This window comes from Camponotus vicinus, unplaced genomic scaffold (genome assembly GCF_025532165.1).
Source record: "Camponotus vicinus isolate PSW18456_S1 unplaced genomic scaffold, iyCamVici1.0 SCAF_3, whole genome shotgun sequence".
NCBI lineage: Eukaryota > Metazoa > Arthropoda > Insecta > Hymenoptera > Formicidae > Camponotus > Camponotus vicinus.
The window spans coordinates 23,103,711-23,127,070 of record NW_028141967.1 but is presented as its reverse complement, the minus strand read 5'-3'; the positions used below and the strand labels follow the sequence as shown (position 1 = coordinate 23,127,070).

Below are 23,360 nucleotides of genomic sequence, written 5' to 3'. Positions count from 1 at the left end.
CAATTACTTCAATAAAACAAGAATAACGTTCAAACTGCGAAAAATTTCGTGTTTGTTATTTTTAACAAATATATACAATCATTTGCAACAATCAATGATACCAGTTAAAAGTGGAATCAAAATCGGACATTTTTTTCTTTCATGTTTTTGTATGTAATTGCCAGCAATTTGATCATCAAATTATTGAAATATAAGAAAATAAAAAACAAGAAAAAGACAAAAATAAATTTAGTCATTATGAAAAAAAAAGAATATGTAAGATTAAACATGCATAGTGAAAATTGAATAATTCATATATTACAGAATGTTTTTAGAGATTTATTCCCTATGTAACATTCATTTCATCAAAGCGTGTACTACAGCTTTGGCATTCAATGACTTCAAATCGGTGTAAGTTTGGCCAGTTCCAACAAAAACAATAGGCTGACCAGTAATGTATGTCATTGTGATTGCCGCGCCCACCTACAAATAATATTTATGTCTGTGAAAAACTAATATAAATGCTATTAAATATGAAAATTAGTAGATATGTAAAAAAATATATTTACATTATTATATACATAATAATAAAACTTAATCTTATAATACGATATAAATAATTTGTGTAAAATCATAAATATCACAATTATAGAAAATATTTTTTAGTTGTGTATCTATATTTCAAAAGAACTTCAGAGTTTTTGAAGAACAAGATAAGAAAAATAGATATTATTCTAATATATAGAAAAAAATACTCACCTTGTCATCAATTGTATCAAATTTTGTCAGTACAATACCATCGATAATGTGAGGATTAGCGGACTGACTGTAGTCAGCTAAGGCCTGATTGAATTTCACCAGCTGATCAACAGCTTCATTACCGACGAGAGCTTCTCCAACAAATAATACCAGATCTGGTTCGTTCACTTTTATCAACTTTGTCAGGGCTCGCATTAGTGGTTCATTATCCTGCATTCTACCAGCAGTATCAACTAGGACTACATCGATCCTAGAATCCTTTGCAAAGCGAATCGCCTCCATGGCGATGCCCGCGGCGTCCTTGCCATAACCCTTTTCATATAGCTGCACCATTGACTGATTTCTGTGCTTCTCTGGTGGATGTAGAGCGTTCAGATGTCGCGTATGCGTTCTCAGTTGTTCTACTGCTCCAGCTCTGAAGCATAAAATTATTATATTACTGGAATTGTGTATTATATGTAGTGCTATATTATATTTAAAAGCTGCTGACAGAGAGGAATACACGACTGATTGCCTGCAGTGAAAATAGTAATGAAAGGTATATTATATTAATCTTGGATATTTTGATTTACCTGAACGTATCGCATGCAGCAATTAATACGCGGAAATTATTCTCTATCAGCCAGAAACAGATCTTCGCTAGATTCGTTGACTTGCCAACCCCATTGACACCACAAAAAGTCATGACATAAGGTCTGTTACTCTTCTTTGCTTCCAAAGCATCTCGCAGAATATCAATTCTTCTTTTAGGTGATAGTATCTGTACCAGGGCATCCGTCAGAGTAGCCTTTATAGTATTCGCCACGCTATCAAAGGTACCGAGTACCTTTCCCTCTAGTTTCATGCCAACCGAATCGCATAATTTCTGAGCAATATCGGCAGCAACATTCTTAGTAATTAAGTGATCCTTCAGTTTTTCCAAGACTGGTAACATATCTTCCTGTTTTAGAGATTTGCTACCGACCAAACTCTTGAACATAGAAAACATACTCTTATTTTTCTTCTGCATTTGCAGCTTGGAATGCTCTATCTCCTCTTGATCGGAATTGTCCTCGGATTCACTGTCCACTTCGAGATCGCGTATGCTACCCTTCATCTGTCCAACTAGCTAAAAAAAAAATGAGAGTATAAATAACAAGTAAAGCATTAAATTTTCTGGCTAAGAATCAGTTATTATATATATGTATACATATGTATTTCTTTCTTTACATTTATTTTACCTATTTTATGTATAATTATACTTTTTATAATTCATTATTGTAAGAGTTAATTTGTTTTATATTCATTATGCTTCAATTTTTTTTCTTCTTGAAAACATTAAAATTTAACTAAGAGATATTAAAAAAAATATGTAATCTTATGTAATAACAATTTTTTACAATTTCTTATATTAATAATAGGAAACAAGGAATGAACTTTAATTAAATATTAAATAAATGCCAAAAAAAAAAAAAAATTACGGTTATATCAGCTGCCACATAATCGCCACTCTCTTCGGGCTTGTCTTTTGTTCGCTCCAATGTAGCAAGGTCCTTAGTTGTTCCACCTAATTCCCAAATACGCGGTTTCTTGCCAGCCTTTTCAGGTTTAGGACTTTTTCTGATATAATATTTATAATAACGTGTTATATTGTTATTTAAAAGATTACTTTTTCTAATAGATTAAGAAAATAATAAAAATTACTTACTGTTTGTCAGCTTTCTTTTTTTGACCTGTCATTTTCTGAGCGAGTTTCATGCGATTGGCGATCAGAATTTCTTCATCAAGTTCTCCATTATGTTCTGCTTGCTGTTGCAATTTTTGCTTTGGAGTTTCTTGAATTTTTGCTATGATATCAAAATATAAAACATTTAACATAAAATGTTAAATAAAAACAACTTCAAAATCATTTTTAAAAAGGCCACAAGTTACATTTGTATTATTTGCATATAAAAAAATAAGTTAATTAAAAAATAAACAGTTATAAAATGGTTTGTTATTGATAATAATTAAAAGAAAATATTTAATTAATTGAGAGAATAATTTTTTCTTTATGAAAAAATAAGTAAAAAACTATTGTTTATCATAAATGTTAATTTTAAAAATTAATTAATCATAAAAATCAAAAAATTAATTATATCATTATTTTACATTTAAATGATTCTTAATTACTTTCATACACAAATTTTTCTATAATATAAATTGTTCCATGTACCTCTACAACTGATATCAATATATAAAAATTCCATTCCAATACTATCTTAATAAAAATAATAATAATGAAAGAAATTACTAAAATTATTGAATAGGTAAAATATCGAGAGAGAGAGATCACATATTTTCATTCTTTATAAAATATCATATTATTATTTGTTTTATGAAAGTAATTGTTTAAATGAATTTACTGCAATTAGAGTATTGTAAAAATAATGTAAGTATAAATTTGTTTAAAAGTATGAATTTTGTTTTCTCATGTAAATATTACATACATTCCATACAACAAAATATTATGTAAAGGTTTAATAAATGCCACTTACTATGATAATTCCCATTAGAATTAATTGCCTTTTTCCTTTTACCTAGAAACGAGGAAGACAATCCCCGTTTTTTGTTAATGTTATTCAGATTGGAAAGATAAATGTATTAAAAATCAAAATTTATATAATTTTATAGATTAAATCTCTTATATAAATTTATTTTTACTGTTTCATATTGTGATAAATAAAGCAGCACGATATTTTTATTATATATTATTATACTATACTTTTTTTCATAAAAACGTTATACGAAATATTATTGTATAAAATTTTATTTTTAATATCTTTGAATTTTATACATAGCAAATCTAAATAAAAGCAAATAAAACTCATTCTCATATTTCATTCTTTTTTTTTTTGTTTAAACTAATCAAATTTTTCATTCAAGCTTATTTTTTTCTAAAAAGTAAAGCTATTTACAATTGTTATTGAATCCAACTTCTCATAAATTGTTACACTGCCAATGATCCAAAGGACTGTACCTGACTTCTTATCGTCTTTATCATCTTTTTTCTCGATCATACTAGCAACAGTTTTTTTAGATTTTTGACTCTCGTCGAAGGTGCGCATTTGCTTCGGTATTTTAGCCTGTGTGCGCGACCACTGCTCAGCCTGTTCGAGCACCAGAGAGTAGGAATGTTCGAACTCGAAATTGGTAAACCAATTCGAGCTTTCAAGCTCATTCTTAAAGCGATCCCTAAATTCTAGGTGAATATCATTCAAAAATTTGTCCACATAAGATAATTGCAATATCTTCTGATATGCCACTACAAATACTAGTTCAAACTCATTGTCAAGCTTGTACTGCAGTCGCAAAGAATCATGTTCAAAGGTATGATTGCCTGTACGTTCCTGAAAATAGATTTTCAAAAAAAGCTTAATCTATTGAGAAATATTAGGAAATCTAAAATACAAAGAATTTATTTTATATAATATTTAACTCAATTTAACTTATTTTTTGAAAATAAATATATATACTATTGAATAGTTAAAATATATAAATAATTGATAATAGTTTTTAGAGATATATACTATTAATAAGTTTTAATCAAATTATTACTAATTTTCTTAATTCTTGCCATTAAGAAATTATTATCAAAAATAAATCTTTATTTATTCAAAGAAAAATATTTATTTTACACAATATCTTCTATATCTTTTTAAATTAATTTTTGTCTTATAAATGCAAATAATGACTCTCTCATGATTAGTTTTAACAATATCTCAACCATATGGTATATTTAATCTATCTTGTATTTTTATCTTATGTACACTTGCAAGTTTTAATAAATATCTACGTGTTTTAAAACAATTTTTAAGTGAATTACAAACAATATTTATTCCTTATATTATATTCAAAGCTGTTTACGTAAAAATTGAAGAAATAATGAAAACTGAGGAAATAACAGAATTTGAAAACGTTAAAACCCACGTCTTGCAATTTCGGAAACAATTGAGATTCGAGTAATTAAATTTAAATTTTTAGAAGATTAATTAAATAATTAAGAAATTAGTTTGAAGAAATTGGAGGAAAGTGACAATCCGCAAATTCGGGGTCAAAGGTCAATAGACGTGGAAAAAAATGCACATTTTGAACTTGCCTGCAATATGACACCTCTTATCAGGGCATTGACGCTGGGCGCAAAGATCTGAGACGTGCTCTGGAAGCACCAGAGCACTATGCCGCCCTTGCTGAATATCGTGAAAAGATCAAGCATGATTTTACAATATTTTCACGAGAAAGAAAAAAATACACGTTCCTTGAACGCAATCAACACGACGTTTCGAGCTAACCTACTCTAACCTATCCGTACTTGAGCTCGTACGTCAAATCCAGAGTCATCAAACGTCAACGCTGTTGACGTCACGCCACCGAACTCTCCCTATATTCCTAGCCACGATTCGTCCAATGAAAGGTACGCTCGTCCACGGTTGCGCAGTAGCCTGCCAATAAGGAATCGCCTATATCCCTGAAAAGCAATATGGTTACCAATGGCCGCCAATCAGAATTCCTCAACGTGGGTTGGCAGGACTGCACCGAGTTTGATTGAACTGCTGCGAATTACCTGCACCAGTCGATGCATCGGATTCATCAGTAATGGTCGTGATAAGTTCAATCGGTTCGCGATTAATAGAGCGTGGGATGTAGTGCCCGTGTAAACAACGTTTGTTAACAAGGCCCACTGGATTTATCTTCAGTTGTGAGTAATACCATGTATTTATTATTTTCCTGATAAGGTTTATGGCTAGGATTTTTGCTCGACCCACAGTTGATAAACACGCATCGTCCATGGCGGCACGATTACACCTTGCATATTTGCACAATACGCTCCGGATTCACCGTCTCGTCTTGATCGAAAACCGAAAATAAGCAGTCCAATTTCGATTGAATTTTAATACCACGCGAAAATAAGGGTCGACGATCGTTCATTCACGATTGAACATCAGGCTCTTTACAATCGCGTGTCTGTAACATCCACATGTGAATTCAGCGAAATTATAGGCGATTCTGAACGCCTGCTTTTATAGCGTAGTTTTTTTAGAAGCATGTTTAAATTAAGATATTAAAATTGTGTTGAAGACTTTGATATCAATGCAATCATAACAAAGCAAAATTTAAATTATATCCAGATTATCCCTACTATTTTTTTTTTAATTCCTAAAGATCTCGCTTTAATACTAGAATCATGAAACAAATGACTTTTATGGATGTTGTATTTGAAAATTATTGCTTTTTATATCTTTGAGATACATTACACGTATAAGATTATTTAAGATAGAGAGAAACAGTATATTGTTTCATTTTCTGATTTCTCCAATCACATGAGTCACTTCTCGACTTATGAGAAATAACTGATATAAATTAGTCTTATTGCTAATTTGATTCTATTTGCGATTGAATTTTATGTGATATTCTGCATTTCTAATGCTGTTATATGTTGCAAAAATTCTTGCGTGACAGTTTGTCACACATTTGACGAGCTAAAATACATCACAATCTTTTACGATTGTTGCACAACTCGTCAACTATTTTGTTAAATTTTTATTATATTATTAAATGTGCTTAAGAAAATTAAATTACATTTAAGATTTAATAAGATTATATTAATAAACTATATATCTGATTATGCACATAATGTATAATTGAAATAATCTGATACATATACATGATCTTATATAATTTCTGTTATAATTTCTATATTAATGTATGATATCAAAAAATTAAGATATTTTAATTCTAATGACTCTAGATACATTCTCTGATATCCAATGGGAAAATTTGTTTTTTTAGGCCAAAAATATGATTAGAAACTCTAGAAAACAGATTTTTCAATTGTTTACTGAATATGTTCCAAAGAATCATCAGAGAAAAATATCTTAATCTTTTTGGAGTCAATTGTATACTATATATACAGGCTGTTTGATTTCTATAGAAATAAATTTCTATAGAAATTTTGCTGACATATTTTATCAAAATCATACTAATAAAAAAATGTTATTTAAATAGAGGTCTATAAATGCATTCTTTCAGGTTACAGACACTTAAATTGCATTAGGTATTATTGGAAACATATATATTACAATATCTAAATAAATTATCAAGTGTATAGACATTGTTCAAATACTATAGTACTACTGTAGTAGAATTAGATATCAAATAATGATAAAAATAATAGTGTTCTTAACACTATGTTCTCACAGGTATTGTATGTATTGTTATTTGGTATCTATTTTTTATTTAACTATGGTGTTCAAGCATTGTTATAGTGATTAGTTTATTTAGTTTATTCAAATATTATAATCTTTCTGCAAACTATAACCTGCAATTTAAAAAGAATGCATTTGTAAGGATATATTTGTGCGACATTTACTTACAATCAATAGAATACATTAATAAAATTTATTCAGTTATGTTAGGAACACATTTTATATAAATATTTATGGAATTTACTACAATTTGAGAGAGAAGAAAATGAAAACATAACATTACCATATATATTATCATATTCTTTTGATAGTATAATTTAGAATATATAAATTTATTTAAGTAATAATTAGGAAGATCATTATTTATATAGAAGATGTGCGTCACTTAACATAAGAATAAAAAAATATTTCTATGCCATATAAATATATGGCATAATAATGATACAATTTTATTACAATTTCCTACTATGCTTTTTAAAACTGTTATTTGCTAACATTTTGCATGAAAAATTATAAAGTGCATTATAAAAATACAAAGATTGTGTTAACACATGATGTTTCAACTTGCTGCATTAGACATTGCAGATTTAGATTACACATTTTCAGACTTTTCTTTGTAAAGAAAGTCTAGTGAATTCTTTTTACTCTGCGCTACATTTTATTGCATGATCCTCTTGATATTGAACAATTGGATTACAGTTTGATTTTGTCAGATTGTACTTCTGACAATATATTCTGATAATATATCATAAAATCAACAAAAAATGCGAATTTTAATCAAAAATTTATTGATTGATGATATTTATAGTGATAGATATTTATTTACATTTACATATTTTTATATATCTATTTAGAAAGATGATATTATTATGAGACTTGCAAAAGTCTTATTACCATTTTGGCAATTTTTCAAACTGCATTAATTATAATGCAGTTGGATATCTCATACATTATAATATATTAAATGTATTTTATGTACATATATACCAAGTTTTATATATTTTAAATTATATATATATATATATATATATATATATATGCATAATTATTTCATAGAATTATTTAAAATTCAAAATTTAAAATATATAAAACATGGTATATATGTACATAAAATTATTATGGTATATATGTACATAAAATACATTTAATATATTATAATAATGTATGAGATATCCAACTGCATTATAATTAATAGTTTGAAAAATTATCAAAATGGTAATAAAACTTTATATATATGCATAATTATATCAAAACTATATGAAAATATTGTCTTTGATTATAATATCAAAAGATATGGCAGCGTATCTCTCTCAACGAATTTTGCAACATATCAATATATTCTTGTTTAATATGAAAATATATTTCTAGAAAAATATCCATAAAATATGTATATATATGTATGTATGTATGTTTGTATATTTTATTTTCTAGAGATACATTTTTATATATTTATAAGCAAGAATATAATGATATGTTACAAAATTCGTTGGCGTTAAGAGATACGCCGTCATATCTTTGATATTATGATCAAAGAAAATATTTTCATACAATTTTGATATATATACATTCATAGTTATTTTTATTATATTTAATTATTGCTTTTATGTAAGAAATAAATTAGAGAAAAATTACAAAATATATGTGTGTTTGCAGCTGCAATGAATAAAATACATAAATTTTTTTTAAACACCAAATAGCCAAAATCCTAGAACGAACTACGGCGTTTAGAGCAAGTCGCTTGCTAGTCTGACAGGATTCAAAAATGCAAAATTGGAATCAATGGCAGCTGTCAGCTGGTGCTGTTACAACTCCAGTGCCGCAGCCACCAGTTGGCTATGCTGCAACAGCTGGTGCAGATCCTGTAACTCTGATGCAGAGTTATATGCAATATTATAATCAACCGGTAAGTATAATTTTAAATAAAGATGTTATTTTTTATACATGTATATATAATATAATTTATTATTAAATTGATTAAAAGAGTATTCTATATGTAGTGCTTGTATTTATAATAGATAATATTTATAATAGTTGTAATGTATCTCATAAAAGTGAATTTAATAAAATAAATTATATTTTGTCAATCTTTAATATTAGGCAGTGTAAAAGATTTGTCATTTACATTTTATTTTTAAATTATTATTTTAAAATTTTAGGAAAATTGAATTGAAAAAGTTTTTAAATGAGAAAAATATATTAAAATCAGTGATTACTCTTTTTATTGATAAAAATCATTTTGAGATCTTATTTTCTCTCTCTCTCTTAATTTTTTTCTAATTTTATATATAATAATTACGACAAATTTGCATCAATTAAACGCAATTAATATTTTATATTAATCATCTATGAATGATTATTATCTTATAACATTAGCATAATATGATTGCATAATTTATTAGACACCCAGTGGATATTCACCAGAGCAATGGGCAGCTGCTCAACAGCAAGGTTGGGCTCAATGGCAACAATGGCAACAACAATACCAACAATGGCAAGCACAATATGGTGACAAGGTATAATAAAAGAATATTATTATATAAATAATATTTAATAAAGAAATATATATATATATATATATATATAGATATGTGTATGTATAAGTATGAATATAAATATAAAAATTATGTTAAATCTTTGGGAGAAAAATTTAATGTTAACAGTTATTATTTATTATTGAAGCATTTGTAAGAGATCTAATATATTCTCTCTTTACGATAATATTATACCAAAATAATTTTGTTATATATTACTTTATTTTACTTACTTATTACACTAATACTAATGAAATTAATATGATTTAATTGAAATTTTGTGATAATTCTTTTTTTTATGTACAATTCTTTTTTTCTCTTTTAAAACAGATGAGAGATGTATAAAGAACTTTCTTAAATAAAAATTCAAAAATTGAAAAGCTATATGAAGTTAAAAGATTTAAATAAAAAAATTTGAAACCCTATTTTTTCAGTTATTTTATATGAAAAAAAAGATTTTATTAAAAAATGCTTTAATTATTAGAAATTAATGCATTAACAAATAAAAATAATATTCTGATAGAAAAACTTTGTAATGCAATACTTTTTATGTAAAATTATTTTTTAAAAAAGACACAACAAATTCTTTCCTTATTTATTATACATTTTTCTAATCTTTTTCGTTTTTCTAGTTTTTTATTATTTGATAGTAATATATAGAAATTCTATTTATAATTCTAAATATATTAAATCTTTTTCGTCTTTTTTTACCGTATTAGTACAAATAAGAATATATTTGATAAAAAACAGTTTACAACAATATATTTTTTCTTTTTTTATATAATAAAATTACCTAAAAAGAAAATACAGATATATGTTAAAATATGATAATACAAATATATTTTATATGTTCTATATTTATGTAATTTTTTTATTAGCTAATGCAAAAATTTCAGCAATATGTTCAAAAATTTATATGTTCAAAAAATGTTCTACATCTGTAAGGACATAGTTTATACTTCGACTCATTAATTTCTATTGTCAAAATTTTTTTTTTTAGTATCAAGAGACAATGAAGCATTTATCTACGCAGAATATGAATTTGACAGGCCAAGTGCAACTGCCATCAAACGTACAACCACCGCCTCTTCCCAAAGAGGATGTGCGACCTCCTTTACCCTCCGCTACCATAAATACATATCAATTTGCGAATATGCCACCTCCACATCAAAATAATCTTCCATTATTTCCCACGAAAGAACCTAATAAAACAATATCACAAGCAAATGTGACAAACTACCCTACGAATCCACCACTACCTACGAGTCAGCCACCTTTACCACCGGAAATCGACGAGAATAAGGGGAGTATTTCTGTTGAAAAATGCGCTAGTAATGTAATTAGTGAATCCAATAGTGCTACAAAGTTAAAGCTCGAAAATGACGAATTGACTGAGGCTGAGAGAACATTTGATGAACAGTTTCAACAATGGGAAGAGCAATTTAACAAGTGGAAGCAGCAAAACGCTAATCATCCGGACAAGGTAAGTAATGCTATAATTTATATACTTGACACTTTAATGTATAAAACTTATTACAAAACATTAAATGAATGTTATTAAAGAGTTGTAATTTTATTTATATTAGGAGACACATTTTCGATGAATTTGATTTTTGTGTACGTTAATAACTGATTATATACTTTTACTTAATATCAAAATGTATGTGTACCTTAAGTAAATAAAAGATTTATAATTTTTATGAAGATTAAATTGTCATCCTTGATTTTCAGACTCAATATAAACAATACGAAGCAAAATGGACATCATGGCGCGAGAAATTGATTGAACGGCGCGAGCAAATGCGTAAAAAACGTGAACAACAGAAACAAGTCGCTGTGAAAGCAGAAGCCGAAAAGAATAAAAATATATCTGGCGATGACAAAATTTTAAATATCTTATCGAACACCGAAAATCAACGATTGATTAACAATCTATTGGGTATCGGGCAAACGCTAGGTTTGACAGGAAAGCAAAGCACCATGGCACCCCTACCGCCCCCGCCGCCGCCACCTCCACCATTACCGGAAACTACAAATTCTAACACTGAATCTACAACTCAAGAAACACAACCAACTTCATCACAAGTAAACACGATTAGATCTAACATCGCGCCAGCTTGGTCCAACTCGCAACAATGGGGAAATCAGCAATATAATCATAGAATAGAAGCAGCAGGATTCGGTCCTGGGACGCCTACAATGTCCTTAATGTCTTCAGCACCAGATATTGGTCCATCTCAAATAATCTCACCAAATTTTACACAACCACCTCCAAATCTGGCAAACAATCTCATGCCAAACTTTTCGCAACCTCCACCAAATTTCTCTAATAATGATCGACCGCAATTGCAAAATGTGAGAGCATCAGGTCCAGTAAATACGAAAGATTGTCCTCCATTTAGTTCGGCTGATTCTTCGAATATGGATATGCGTTTTATTCATCCAAACGATCGATTGCCTCATAATTTTGAGGGACAACCCAACTTTCGAAGAAGCGATCAGGAACGTTTCGGACGAGAAGTTAATATTAACCCAAATTTAAACGAACAAGATCAGTTTAAACCTACCGATGGTTTCGCTAGAAAAGGTGATAGAAGTTACAATGACGGAAATAATCAACTGAATTCACAAAATAATTTTAATTTAGGTAACGAGCGATTTGGACTGGCAAATGACCGTTTAGGAAATGATCGTTTTAACAGAGAAAATAACCGATTTGGACCAATGGGAAACGACAGATTCTTATCAGGAAGTGATCGATTTGGACCAAATAATGATCGACTTGGTCCAGGATCAGATCGATTCGGTAATGAATGGCTTGGATCGGAAGGCGATCGATTTAGAGCAGGAATCGATCGTTTCGGGATGGATAAAGATCGTCGTGGACCTACAAATGATCGATTTGGTCCGGATAATGAGCGATTTCCACCGGATCGATTTGCATCAGGTGCTGAGCGATTTGCCCCCGGATTGGGGACTGATCGTTTCTCCTCGGGCAATGATCGGTTCGGACCCAATACCGAACATTTTCGCTCGAATGATCGATTCAGCAAAGGTAATGTAGATTATTTTGATTCAAAGGACATTGCTGATCATAGACGAGATAGTTTCGGTATTCATCCTCGTGGTTTTAATAGAAATCCATCATTCAGCCCGCCGAATGAGCTATCACCGGAGTTGAAAAAACTCATGGAAAAACGGAAAGCCGCCGGAGATGTATTCAGACCTAGTTTCATCGATTCCGACAAGTCCAGTAGTGTCGGTTCTCTCAGTGAAAGTTTTAAGAAGATCGCCGGTGATTCACCTTTTAAAAGCTCCTTTGATCTTCAAAAGAATCTACTAAATCGTAGTGGATTAATGAACTTCCCAAATAGTGGACCATCCAATTTTCAATTACATTCCGATTCAGGACAGACACCCACTTCATCATATGGTCTACGAGGTCATCCTTTTAAAAATGATAATGAACCTCCTTTCAGAGGACTTTTAGATAACTTTAACAAACATCCTAAAGATTATAATGAACGATCGGGGAAGGATATGGAGATTACACCGCATCCTAATCAATCTCAACCAATCAATATTCAATCTCAAGTTTCTGCTAAACATCCCGGAAACATTGAAACTACCGATTCTGATCCTTTATTACAAACTGGTAATATTGTAGATTCAAAAAATACAGAAACTATACAAACAAATGAGGCTGATAATACTAATGAGCAGAAAAATCTCGTTACTTCTGAAGATAATTCGAAGAAGGATGACGTAGAAGAGAACAAGCTTTTCAGCAATGATACTCTTTTACAGCAAGATGATAAGGAACATGATAATAATCAGATACAAAGTAATACCGAAAAAACAGAAGAATCTACTAATAATAACGATAGTGCTATAAAAAAACCTGAAAGTTTGCCCTTCATGGGTGAAAATGATCCACGACCGGAAGATTTGAATATTGAACCACCGCCTGAACTGCCCAATTTGAGTCTTATTTCTACAAACTCCAATCAAAACGCACTCCTTAATCCGATTGAAGATTTTAATAAAAAGGAACCGGCTGGCAACAAATTCGATATGCGTTTTGATCGTAATTTTGGATTTAGAGGAGTGGATTTTAAATCTGGCGCACCGTTTGAACTTCGAGAATCACCAATGTTTGGTCCTAGAGGTCCTCACATGGATCCTGGTCCAAATACGTTTCAACCACAAGGTTCTATTAATACACAATTGGAGCTGCGAGGTTCCAATGACGGTCATTTCGGGCCTAATGCATCTAATGAAAATCGAATCAGTCCTAGAAGATCTAATGATGAACAATTTAATGAGCGAGGTCGTAACGAATCGTCTGAAGTGCTTAGGGAACAGTTCGGTTCACGAGATGCCATGGACGAGCAATTTGACCAATTTGGCTCGCGAGCGCTAGGAAATGGAAAATTCGGTCTGGGCAGACCTACAGATCTGCAGTTTAGGCCAAGAGGCCCAATTGATTCGCCGTTTGCTCCGCGAAATCCTGGTCCATTTGGTCCCAGAGGCAATGAAATGCAGTTTAGACCTAGAGGCATTAATGATCGTTTGGATTCTCGAACAATCTTCGAAGGGCCATTTGGTCCGCGAGGACTTAACGATGGTCCTAGAGGACCTAATGATAGTTTTTTCAATACTCGACGTCTTACTGATCCACAACTCGGTCCTATGGGATCCGGTCCTAACAGATTCGATAGAATGAATGAGGTACCATTCGATAAGAAACCTCCCTTCGATAATAGCGGAGCGTTTGGATTTCCTGGTGAAAGATCTCTTCGAATGCCCAATGAAGGACCACTTGGTCTTCGTAGTTCTAATGATATTCCGCTCGGTTCTCGCGATTCAAATGATGTTCTTCAGCGTAATTCGAATTTCAGCGAGAACCAATTCGAATCTCGAGATTCTAACGATGGATCCTTTGGAATGTCAGACTTCAAAGCGAGAGGACCAGTAAACGATAGCAACAATGCGAACTTTCCACCTCGAGGCGATCCTTTCCATAATCATGATTATATGCGTAGAAACCCTTACATAAGAGAACCTCCTATAAGAGAACAATTTGAAGATAATGTTTCCGCTAAGAAGATGAGGTATGAGAGTCCAAAACCGGCTGATGAGTTTAATAGAAGTCGTCCAGGGGATGAGAATATCAACATAGAAATGCAAAAGGACAAGATTACTGAGTATGCTGGAAATATATCTAATATTCACAAAAAAGAATTAGAGATGCCTCGTCCAGGATACGGACCTAATGATACTTGGAAGGATAAGTTTGGCAACGATCTAAGACCCGATGGATCGCAACAAAATGATAGTAATGTTCCAAAAATATTTGATGAGAAATTAAAATCGGAAAAGATCACAACGGAACCGAAGACGGTTGATTACAGATCGCAATATGGCGAATCTACGGCTAGTCCTGCGGACTTCCAACCGAAACATTCATCTAATTTGTTTATGAAGCGGTCACAATTGAGACCCGGTCAAGAGTTTTGTGTGCAGAGACAGTTTAATTATAATCATGGCGAGATTAATAAGAAATTTGTTGAATCACTTAATTTTATCCCGATGAAGGTAATCGATTATGGACATGTATCTCGTCTGTCAATTATGGATCAGCATTTGTCGCCTGTTCAGTGCTTCGATTATGGTCACGGCGATTTAACACCAGTACTACTAGATCGCGAACAGCATCAGCAACAGCATCCTCATCATTATCCGAAAAAAGATTTTAGAAACTGGGTCGAGAACGAACAAAATCTGAAGGAATATAATGAGACGATAAACAGTTATAAGAAGGGAAATGTGGAAAAAACTAGGAACTATGAGAACTACGATAAGCGTAGATCGACAGATTATAACAAACGAAAGGAACACGATTGGCAATCTAATGATAAATTGTATGAGACAGAGAAAAAGGATAACGATGATCGCAAAGAGAAAGGATACCATCCTGAATCGGAATCTCGATTCCTCGAACGTAATTCTGGTAATGATCAAAGCGATAGAAGCATTCACAAAGGTAATTTTTTATTTCAGATAATCTCTTGTATTTAGATGATAATAGAATTCCAGCTATAACAATTAATTGAAATAATTTTCGACTGATTTTTGTTGTTTATCTCTACTTTTTTATATCTATTTCTAATTAATTTATAATTACTCATATTTATACTATATAAATATATTAACGAAGCTTTAACAGAAAAAGTTTCAACAGCGAACATGCGAGAAAGACTTAAGCAAAAAGCGAATCACAATCGAGCATTTTCTTCGGTCCAATATAACATCAAGAATATTAAATTGTAATTAGTAGATTCGCTTACAAATTAGTGCTCACTGCTTAAATCATTTGGCTTATGCCATTTGATTTTTTTTGGAGAAGTGAACTAAAAATCATCTAAATTTTATTTTATTCTAAAATAATAGATATTATCTCAAAATGAGATATTATCTCAAAATACTTGACTAAATCTCTCTCAGTGTATTGTACTTTATTAGCATATTCTACTAATCGGAGTGATAAAAAAATATTTGCAAACATAACGGACGACATGTAGAATATGTTTGTAAAGTTTGCAATGCTGATTTAGAGAATTATGTTATTTGTAAATTACAAATTATATTGCAATATTAAGGCAAACAGCTTTTTATATTGAATCTCTATTCAGTTTCATTGTCTTGTTTCTTGAATATAGAACGGGTTCAAGAGATACGCGAAAGTTCTCGAAGAGAAACGAATAAAGACAATGACAAAGATGATAACAGGTATCGTGGAAACACTTTATTTTTTTAAATAATTGTTATGACTATGCCTATTTTTTATAATAATTGTTATGACTATGGTCGACGAGATTCTCTGGATGCTTTGAAGCGTTTGATTGATCGATCAGGTTAAAGAAATCTTTTTACTCTTTTTGTCTTGATTGTTCAATCAAACGCTTCAAAAGCATCCGAAGCGTCCTTCCAACCGCAGCCTATATAATATAAAAATACAACTATATATTATATAGTTATCGTGCAAAATATATAATGTGTATAAAATGAAGCTTATGCAATATGTGTGTTCTGAATATATATGGCATTCTCTAGATCGAAAGGAAGTGTTAACTGGCAGGAGAGTTTGAACAAGAACGTCGTAGACACAAAGCTACAAGAGACCAGGTATGTTACATTGCTTCTGAATCTATTGTAGAAGTTTTATTCTACAAGTTTAATCTCAAACATTAGCTAACAAAATCGATACATTCAAAAGAATAGCACTCTCTTAAATATTTTATGGGAGAAATTATGTTATATACAAGAAATTAATAAATATTATATATACACATATATAGGACTAGATGTATGTTATCTATTTTTTTAATAATATGAAACATATACAAATTAATCCTATATAAACTTATTTAAAATAGAATAGAATTATAATATTTATTAAATTAAAAATACTTTTTTCTCAAGATATATCCTGCTAACTTTTCATAGAACTTTTCGATTATATGCTATACATACAATATTGCGAACTTTTATGAGGATTTTTTATCATATCCTCCTATAAATATTGCGCATATGCGATTGTGTATTTGCTGCATGAGTCACGTATATTATTTGATTATAAATTATAATATAAGAGAATTATATGATTTTTCGCTTCTGGCATCATAATAGAATATGACTTGCAGTAAGTTGCAAAAAGTCTTGAAAGCTATTTTATTTTCCGTTCTACAATACTTTATAATTTATTGAAACGGAACCTGGATATCCGGATTTTAGGATAATCAAGTAATAATTCAAATAATTCGGATATATTCAAATATCAACAAAATCCGAATTATATTTTTATGGACTTGATATATAGACGTAACAGATATATCAAATTTAGTATGTCTGTATTACAGTTATTTCGCGTAAATTTTTATTCAATTATGCATAGCCGAAGATTATACATAATGACCAATAATATTGGTTATTATAACAAATCTTTTCTGATTTATCAGGTTTTCTGACTATTTTTCGTGATTTCTAATAAACACTTTGTAATAAATGTGACAAGCAAAGTTGGTTTAACATAATGAATACTTTTTTCGGTAAAAATCTTGTCTATTTGGCAAATAAAGCCACGCTTTCGTAAAAGCGAATATTATTTTAAATCAATATTTGTATTATGACTCACATAACAAGATATGCGCTTGTAATGTGCGTCATTCTTTATAATGAACTTTTTATATTTTATTGCTTATACTGTAGGAAATACTCATAATTTTTGCCTACAGTATTGATATCTGTTTACATAGAATTTCTGATACTTTTATGTCTGACAAATTGAGTTCTCACGAACATTGTAACATGCCATTTTATATAAAACACATTCTCGTAACATGTCATTTTATATAAAACATGCGATCTGTATACATATATTGAATATTTCATATTTTATTTGTGACTCTTTGATCTTTAAATTTGACTTTTTTGTAACAATTAATATATATTAATCAAATTATATTATTATTAATATTATTATTCTCTCAATAGAGAGGATATATGCATTTTGATTGTTTATAACAGAAACATTATCACAAAAACTGAATCTTTTATAATAAATAATATAACAAATAATTGTTTTATTACTCTTACTTGAAGTATCTTATTTCACTATTTATAGTGAATTTCTCATACTTTATTATTATTATGAGCTATTCATAATTTTAACTACAGTATCGATATCTTTACAAAATTGTCATATATATTTTATGTCTGACAAAGAGCATTCTTATTTATCTATTCGTCTTATAAATGTTACAATTAACATTTATTTGTTACATTAGATCAATCAAAGTTTCGTTTTTTTTTTGTTTATGCAAAAACAGAAAAAAACGAATTTTTTCGATCAATCTGATATAACATAATAATCATAAGTATGATCATAATAATCATATGATCCTGTTTATTTGAATTGAGAGACAAATCCTTGTTACAGTCTTCCCCTAGATACAAAGAAAAATGTTGTGGAATCAAAAACTCTTGAATTGGCAAAAATGCCAAATTACACGATGGTCGATGATCTATTGTGCCCACCGGGTCGCCAGAACAGACCATTAAAAATAGCTATTATTCTCAGAGGACCGCCTGGCAGTGGCAAATCTTTTGTGGCTAAACTTATCAAGGTACTTTAATAAATGCTTATATATTACATAAATTAATAAAAATATTAATAAAATTTGAATATTATATTTTTTTCTGAAAGCTGTACATATATGTGTAATTTGAATATTTATTCGATTTTATTCGTATTATATATATATGTACATTCTACGAATTTATAAAAACATAATTTATTTAATCAACTTTATTTTTTTCTGTGCAGGATAAAGAAGTCGAACAAGGTGGCTCTGCGCCAAGAATATTGAGTTTAGATGATTATTTCCTTGTCGAAAAGGAAATAGAAACTAAGGATGATAATGGGAAGAAAGTCACAGTTAAGGTACAACATTTAGCTTTGTGATATAAAATAATTTCTGTGAAACTGACAATTGCTTTTATTTGGCGACTACATTTATATTATATAAAATTCATAATAGTATCAATAATATTCAATACTTTAACATAGGATGCATTAAAGGTAGACATTAAATGTAGTAATTTCTCTTCATAATTCATCATATGCTAACATTTAAATTTATTAAAAATTTTAGTTATAAATATTATATAGGTATAAATATATATATATACACTATAATCAAAAATAAAATTATTAATTTATATCTTCCGAAAAGAAATTCAGAACTTTGTGCACATAAAAAATGTATGAAAAAAAAAGAAATGATAATCATTTGATATAATTATTAATCTCGATGAATAAAAAAGAGTAGTAGTATCTTTTTTTGTAAATATAAATCTGTCGGATATAAATATATAAACATTTGACAATTTGAATTTATTATTTATAACAGGAAATGGTATATGAATATGAAGAGGCTATGGAACAGAGTTACATAACATCTTTAGTTAAAGCTTTCAAGAAAAACATAACAGACGGATTCTTCAATTTCATCATATTGGACTGTATCAATGAAAAAATTTCAGATTATGAAGAAATGTGGAGTTTCGCTAAAACAAAAGGCTTTAAAGTAATTATTTTAAATATAATAATAGAATATTTCAAGAGATATATAGAAGAGATATAAGAAATATAGAATGTTTCAAGAGACTATTGAATATATTTATCATCGTAAACTTTTCAATTTGGAATCAATCCTTTTCCAACAAAAGTGTCATAATATTTACAATCTATAAAATAATTAACAATTGGAAATAATAGCTTTTAAATTCTAGTTTCATGAAATTCATATTTTCTTTGCTAATAGTAATAAGACAGGCGGATGGTGCTAGGACAGCTTCCAATATCACCTAATTCGAAAATTGTTCTTCTCTGATCTATCTTTGCTAACAACGATATTGTCTCTATAAAGGTATATGTATGTGAGATGGAAATGGATCTGCAAATATGCTTAAAGAGAAACATTCACAACCGTACCGAGGACGAAATTAATCGGATTATAGATTACTTTGAACCAACACCCAGCTATCATCAAAAATTAGATGTAAACTCGATGTTGCAAGAGCAAGCAATAGAGGAGGTAATTTTATTTATTTTTCTCAAAGAGAATGTATGCTCCACAACAAAAGATTGTTCTATCATTTTTCATAATTTTCAAAATTAATAATTAATTTATGTCTTAATTACTGTTTTCATTAGCTCTTATTCTATTTGAATTTATTTATTTTTATATTAGAGCCTCTTTGTGTCTTATTTATTATAAAATTAGAATTTTAGGATAGTATATACATGAATTGATATAAATTAATGATATTAACAAAGTATGTCATTCTTTTGTCATAAAGTACATATCTGTAAATTGTATTTGTAAGAGAAACAGTTTTATTAAAGGTCGATATGGAGGATAGCGAAGAAACACAGGAAAAACCCATCATACAGAATGAAGATAGTCAAGACAGCCATGAGGACGCCCAAGATACGATTGTAATTAGATGAAATTAATATTTCTATATAAAAGAGCTAATTCGTTGTTAGCGATATTCAGAAAACATCAAAATCTTATTCTTATTTTTGAAAGTCTTTCTAGAATATTGTATTTATCCATATTAATCTTTTACTCAAATATATTAATTATTGTTAGAACAGAATGATCAGACATCGCCATTGTATTATACAGAGATTTAAGATAAAAAAATTATTAATTTTAAATTCTCAAATATCTTTCAGAAACGAAACTTTTTGGAAAACATTTTATTCTAAATATTTTATTATTGTCATTTATTAAAATCCCTTGTTAAGGTTCTAATAACAAATCATTGTAATATAATTTTATTCTACAATAATATGTCTTATATATACACACATACATATACACATATATGTATATGTACATACATATATATACATACATATATACATACATATATATGTATACATTATTGTTGTTTTAGGGTGTTAGCAAATGGGAGAAAATGGAAGTTGAAGATAAACTGGGTTAGCTAATTTAAATTATTTTATACATATTAACCGAGATTAAATATATGTTTATATTTTATTGCATATTTCTTCTAATTTGGACAAATATATTCATTATTATTAATTATTAATATATTTTTCTTTATTTTTTTTATAATGCAGATCGATTAGATGGTTTAGCAAGAAAAAAAAACGAAACAAAACCTCAAACAATGGAAGATTTTCTTCAAGTTCCTGATTATTATAATATGGAAGATACATCTGGTAAAAAACGAGTATGTATATTTAGAATATATTAAAACAGCTAATTATCCTTCAAATCATAGCTTTTTTTACCAATTCGGAGATGATTTTATCTTGCTAAAACTTTTTGAGAATATTATTTAATCACTTGCATTATTCCAATTTTTTGCATTATATTTGTTCATAATCCAACTTTAAATCAAAATTTTGTTAAAGTTTCCTCCTGTTTTTCACTATAGCTGTATTACATTAGAAATGAGAAACTATGAAATTATTTCTTCTCATATATGTGAACAAAATAAATTCAAATAGTTACTATCATTGTATTTGATGATTTGTAAAATATATCGAAAGCTTTTTTTTTATACAATTATAATTAATTTTATATAATTAATTGGCTATAAATGAGTTGCCAATAAAATCTAGTTTTGTTAAAAATGTACATATACAAAATACTACTGCAGGATAACAAAAAAAAAAGAAAAAAATTTCTTCATTTTTTTTACATCAATCAATATGGTTACAAGTCAGAAATTTCGTATATAATCTTTTATTTGCAAGGATCCTCACTTTTTTCCTTTTATTTACAGGTACGTTGGGCTGATTTGGAAGAACGTAAGGAACAGGAGAAAATGCGTGCCGTCGGATTTGTCGTTGGACATACTAATTGGGATCGAATGATGGATCCTACGAAAGGCGGAAGCGCTTTAACACGCACAAAGTACATATGATTCAAATTCATTTCTAGAGCATGTATTCGACGATAAAAATAAAATAAGATAGCGCTTATTAATCGCTTTTTCCACAAGCTCCTTTCTTCCATGCTTTTTCCTTTTTTTATAAATTCAAATTTCGATCAAAATATATGTTATATATACATAGAAAGGAATATCTGTGATATTTCGCATATTTAAATATTTTTTCATAGCTTGATTATTCAGAAATATTCAGAAATTTTTTGCTTTTTTACAGTGCATATATAATAAATAAGCACATAGTAATATAGATTCATATATTAGATATATAGATTCATATTTTTGAATTTTCTGCTAATGCTTCTTAGAGTTATAAAATAGTTTAATAAATAGTTTAAAAAATGAGTTTATTGCTGTGTGTATTTTATATATGCTGTTATATTGCTAAGATATTAATTATACACAAGGTATATGAATAATTATATACAATACATAGATATAGATTTTATAATCATTTTACATACATTTAATCACACAATACTATTACATTCAATAGAATTTATAATAATGAAGAAGAAATAGAAAATAGGATAAATAAATCATATATACACATCATATATATACACTGACTAAGCGAAATTATTTAGTGTGCATTAATATTAGAAAAAATATGAACATTTTATTTATATGATTATTATTGCAGGTTTTTCTCACTATCATAAAGAAATCGATAGTTTAATGCTGAATAATGAAAAAGAAGTGGAAAAATTGGCACATCCTACTTTTTAGTATTTTATAAGCTGAAGTGTATAAAAAATAATTACTTATAAAATAATACAAATAGATTAATTTACTTTAATTAAAAAAAGAATAGAATTATTATGAAATTACAAAAAATAATATTACAAGTTTAATATGTTGAGATAAGATTGTAAATTTTGTACATAATGCGTCTGTAAATGATGTATTTTGTATGTATGTGTATGCGTGTACATGGATGCGTGTGTTTACATGTTATGTAGAAACATAAGATTTGACATATAAGAAAAATGTAAGAAAAAATACAAAACAAGAAAAAATAAAAAATATATCTCCATTATTATATAACATAAAATGTGTAAAAATTATTTTAATAAGTTATTGTCAATTTTTATCTTTTAATTATTATCTTAATTATATTTTTTAAATATTTTACTAATTTAAAAAAATTGAATTTTTACAACTGGAATTTTTTTACTCGAATTTTAAACTTAATATTTTAGGAATTATTGGAATTTTAATTAGTACCGTTTCAGTGCATTAGCCTGTATTGTACACCTATATAGACGAAATGAATATATTAAACTTATTAACATATTTCTCTTGTGTCTTA

At 28.7% G+C, this 23,360-nt stretch overlaps 2 protein-coding genes across 4 annotated transcripts; one reads left to right on the top strand and one right to left on the bottom strand.

Annotated features, from left to right (window-relative positions):
* Window positions 1-297: 297 nt before the first annotated feature.
* On the bottom strand, window positions 298-5,091 carry Srpralpha (signal recognition particle receptor alpha). Of its 2 annotated transcripts, XM_083093855.1 has the most exons (8): window positions 4,856-5,090; window positions 3,737-4,106; window positions 3,255-3,296; window positions 2,426-2,564; window positions 2,199-2,337; window positions 1,311-1,846; window positions 739-1,153; window positions 298-462 (listed from the first exon to the last, which is right to left on the bottom strand). In XM_083093855.1, the coding sequence occupies exons 1-8, from the start codon at window positions 4,970-4,972 to the stop codon at window positions 337-339; spliced, it is 1,884 nt and encodes a 627-aa protein (XP_082949981.1). In that variant the 5' UTR covers window positions 4,973-5,090; the 3' UTR covers window positions 298-336. The 2 variants fall into 2 exon arrangements, with proteins under 2 accessions (XP_082949981.1, XP_082949983.1); XM_083093857.1 differs by lacking the exon at window positions 3,255-3,296 and having other exon boundaries at window positions 4,856-5,091.
* LOC145968417 (uncharacterized) lies at window positions 4,760-23,108 on the top strand. 2 transcript variants are annotated; one of them, XM_083093850.1, is made up of 16 exons: window positions 4,764-5,455; window positions 8,660-8,865; window positions 9,362-9,475; window positions 10,494-10,976; window positions 11,225-15,539; window positions 16,216-16,285; window positions 16,610-16,681; window positions 18,495-18,681; window positions 18,882-18,998; window positions 19,468-19,644; window positions 19,987-20,154; window positions 20,466-20,558; window positions 21,026-21,068; window positions 21,213-21,325; window positions 21,884-22,014; window positions 22,692-23,108. In XM_083093850.1, the coding sequence occupies exons 2-16, from the start codon at window positions 8,725-8,727 to the stop codon at window positions 22,708-22,710; spliced, it is 6,243 nt and encodes a 2,080-aa protein (XP_082949976.1). In that variant the 5' UTR covers window positions 4,764-5,455; window positions 8,660-8,724; the 3' UTR covers window positions 22,711-23,108. The 2 variants fall into 2 exon arrangements, with proteins under 2 accessions (XP_082949977.1, XP_082949976.1); XM_083093851.1 differs by lacking the exons at window positions 20,466-20,558; window positions 21,026-21,068; window positions 21,213-21,325; window positions 21,884-22,014; window positions 22,692-23,108 and having other exon boundaries at window positions 4,760-5,455; window positions 19,882-20,017.
* The last annotated feature ends 252 nt before the right edge of the window (window positions 23,109-23,360 follow it).

Excerpts from the sequence above, each read along its gene's own strand:
- LOC145968417 (XM_083093850.1), top strand. The coding sequence starts at position 8,725 with ATGCAAAATTGGAATCAATGGCAGCTGTCAGCTGGTGCTGTTACAACT. Across the intron at positions 15,540-16,215 it reads CGATAGAAGCATTCACAAAG|AACGGGTTCAAGAGATACGC; the intron begins GTAATTTTTTAT and ends TCTTGAATATAG. Across the intron at positions 16,286-16,609 it reads AATGACAAAGATGATAACAG|ATCGAAAGGAAGTGTTAACT; the intron begins GTATCGTGGAAA and ends GGCATTCTCTAG.
- Srpralpha (XM_083093855.1), bottom strand. The coding sequence starts at position 4,972 with ATGCTTGATCTTTTCACGATATTCAGCAAGGGCGGCATAGTGCTCTGG. Across the intron at positions 3,297-3,736 it reads TAAAGACGATAAGAAGTCAG|GTAAAAGGAAAAAGGCAATT; the intron begins GTACAGTCCTTT and ends CCTCGTTTCTAG. Across the intron at positions 1,154-1,310 it reads GCTGCATGCGATACGTTCAG|AGCTGGAGCAGTAGAACAAC; the intron begins GTAAATCAAAAT and ends TTTATGCTTCAG.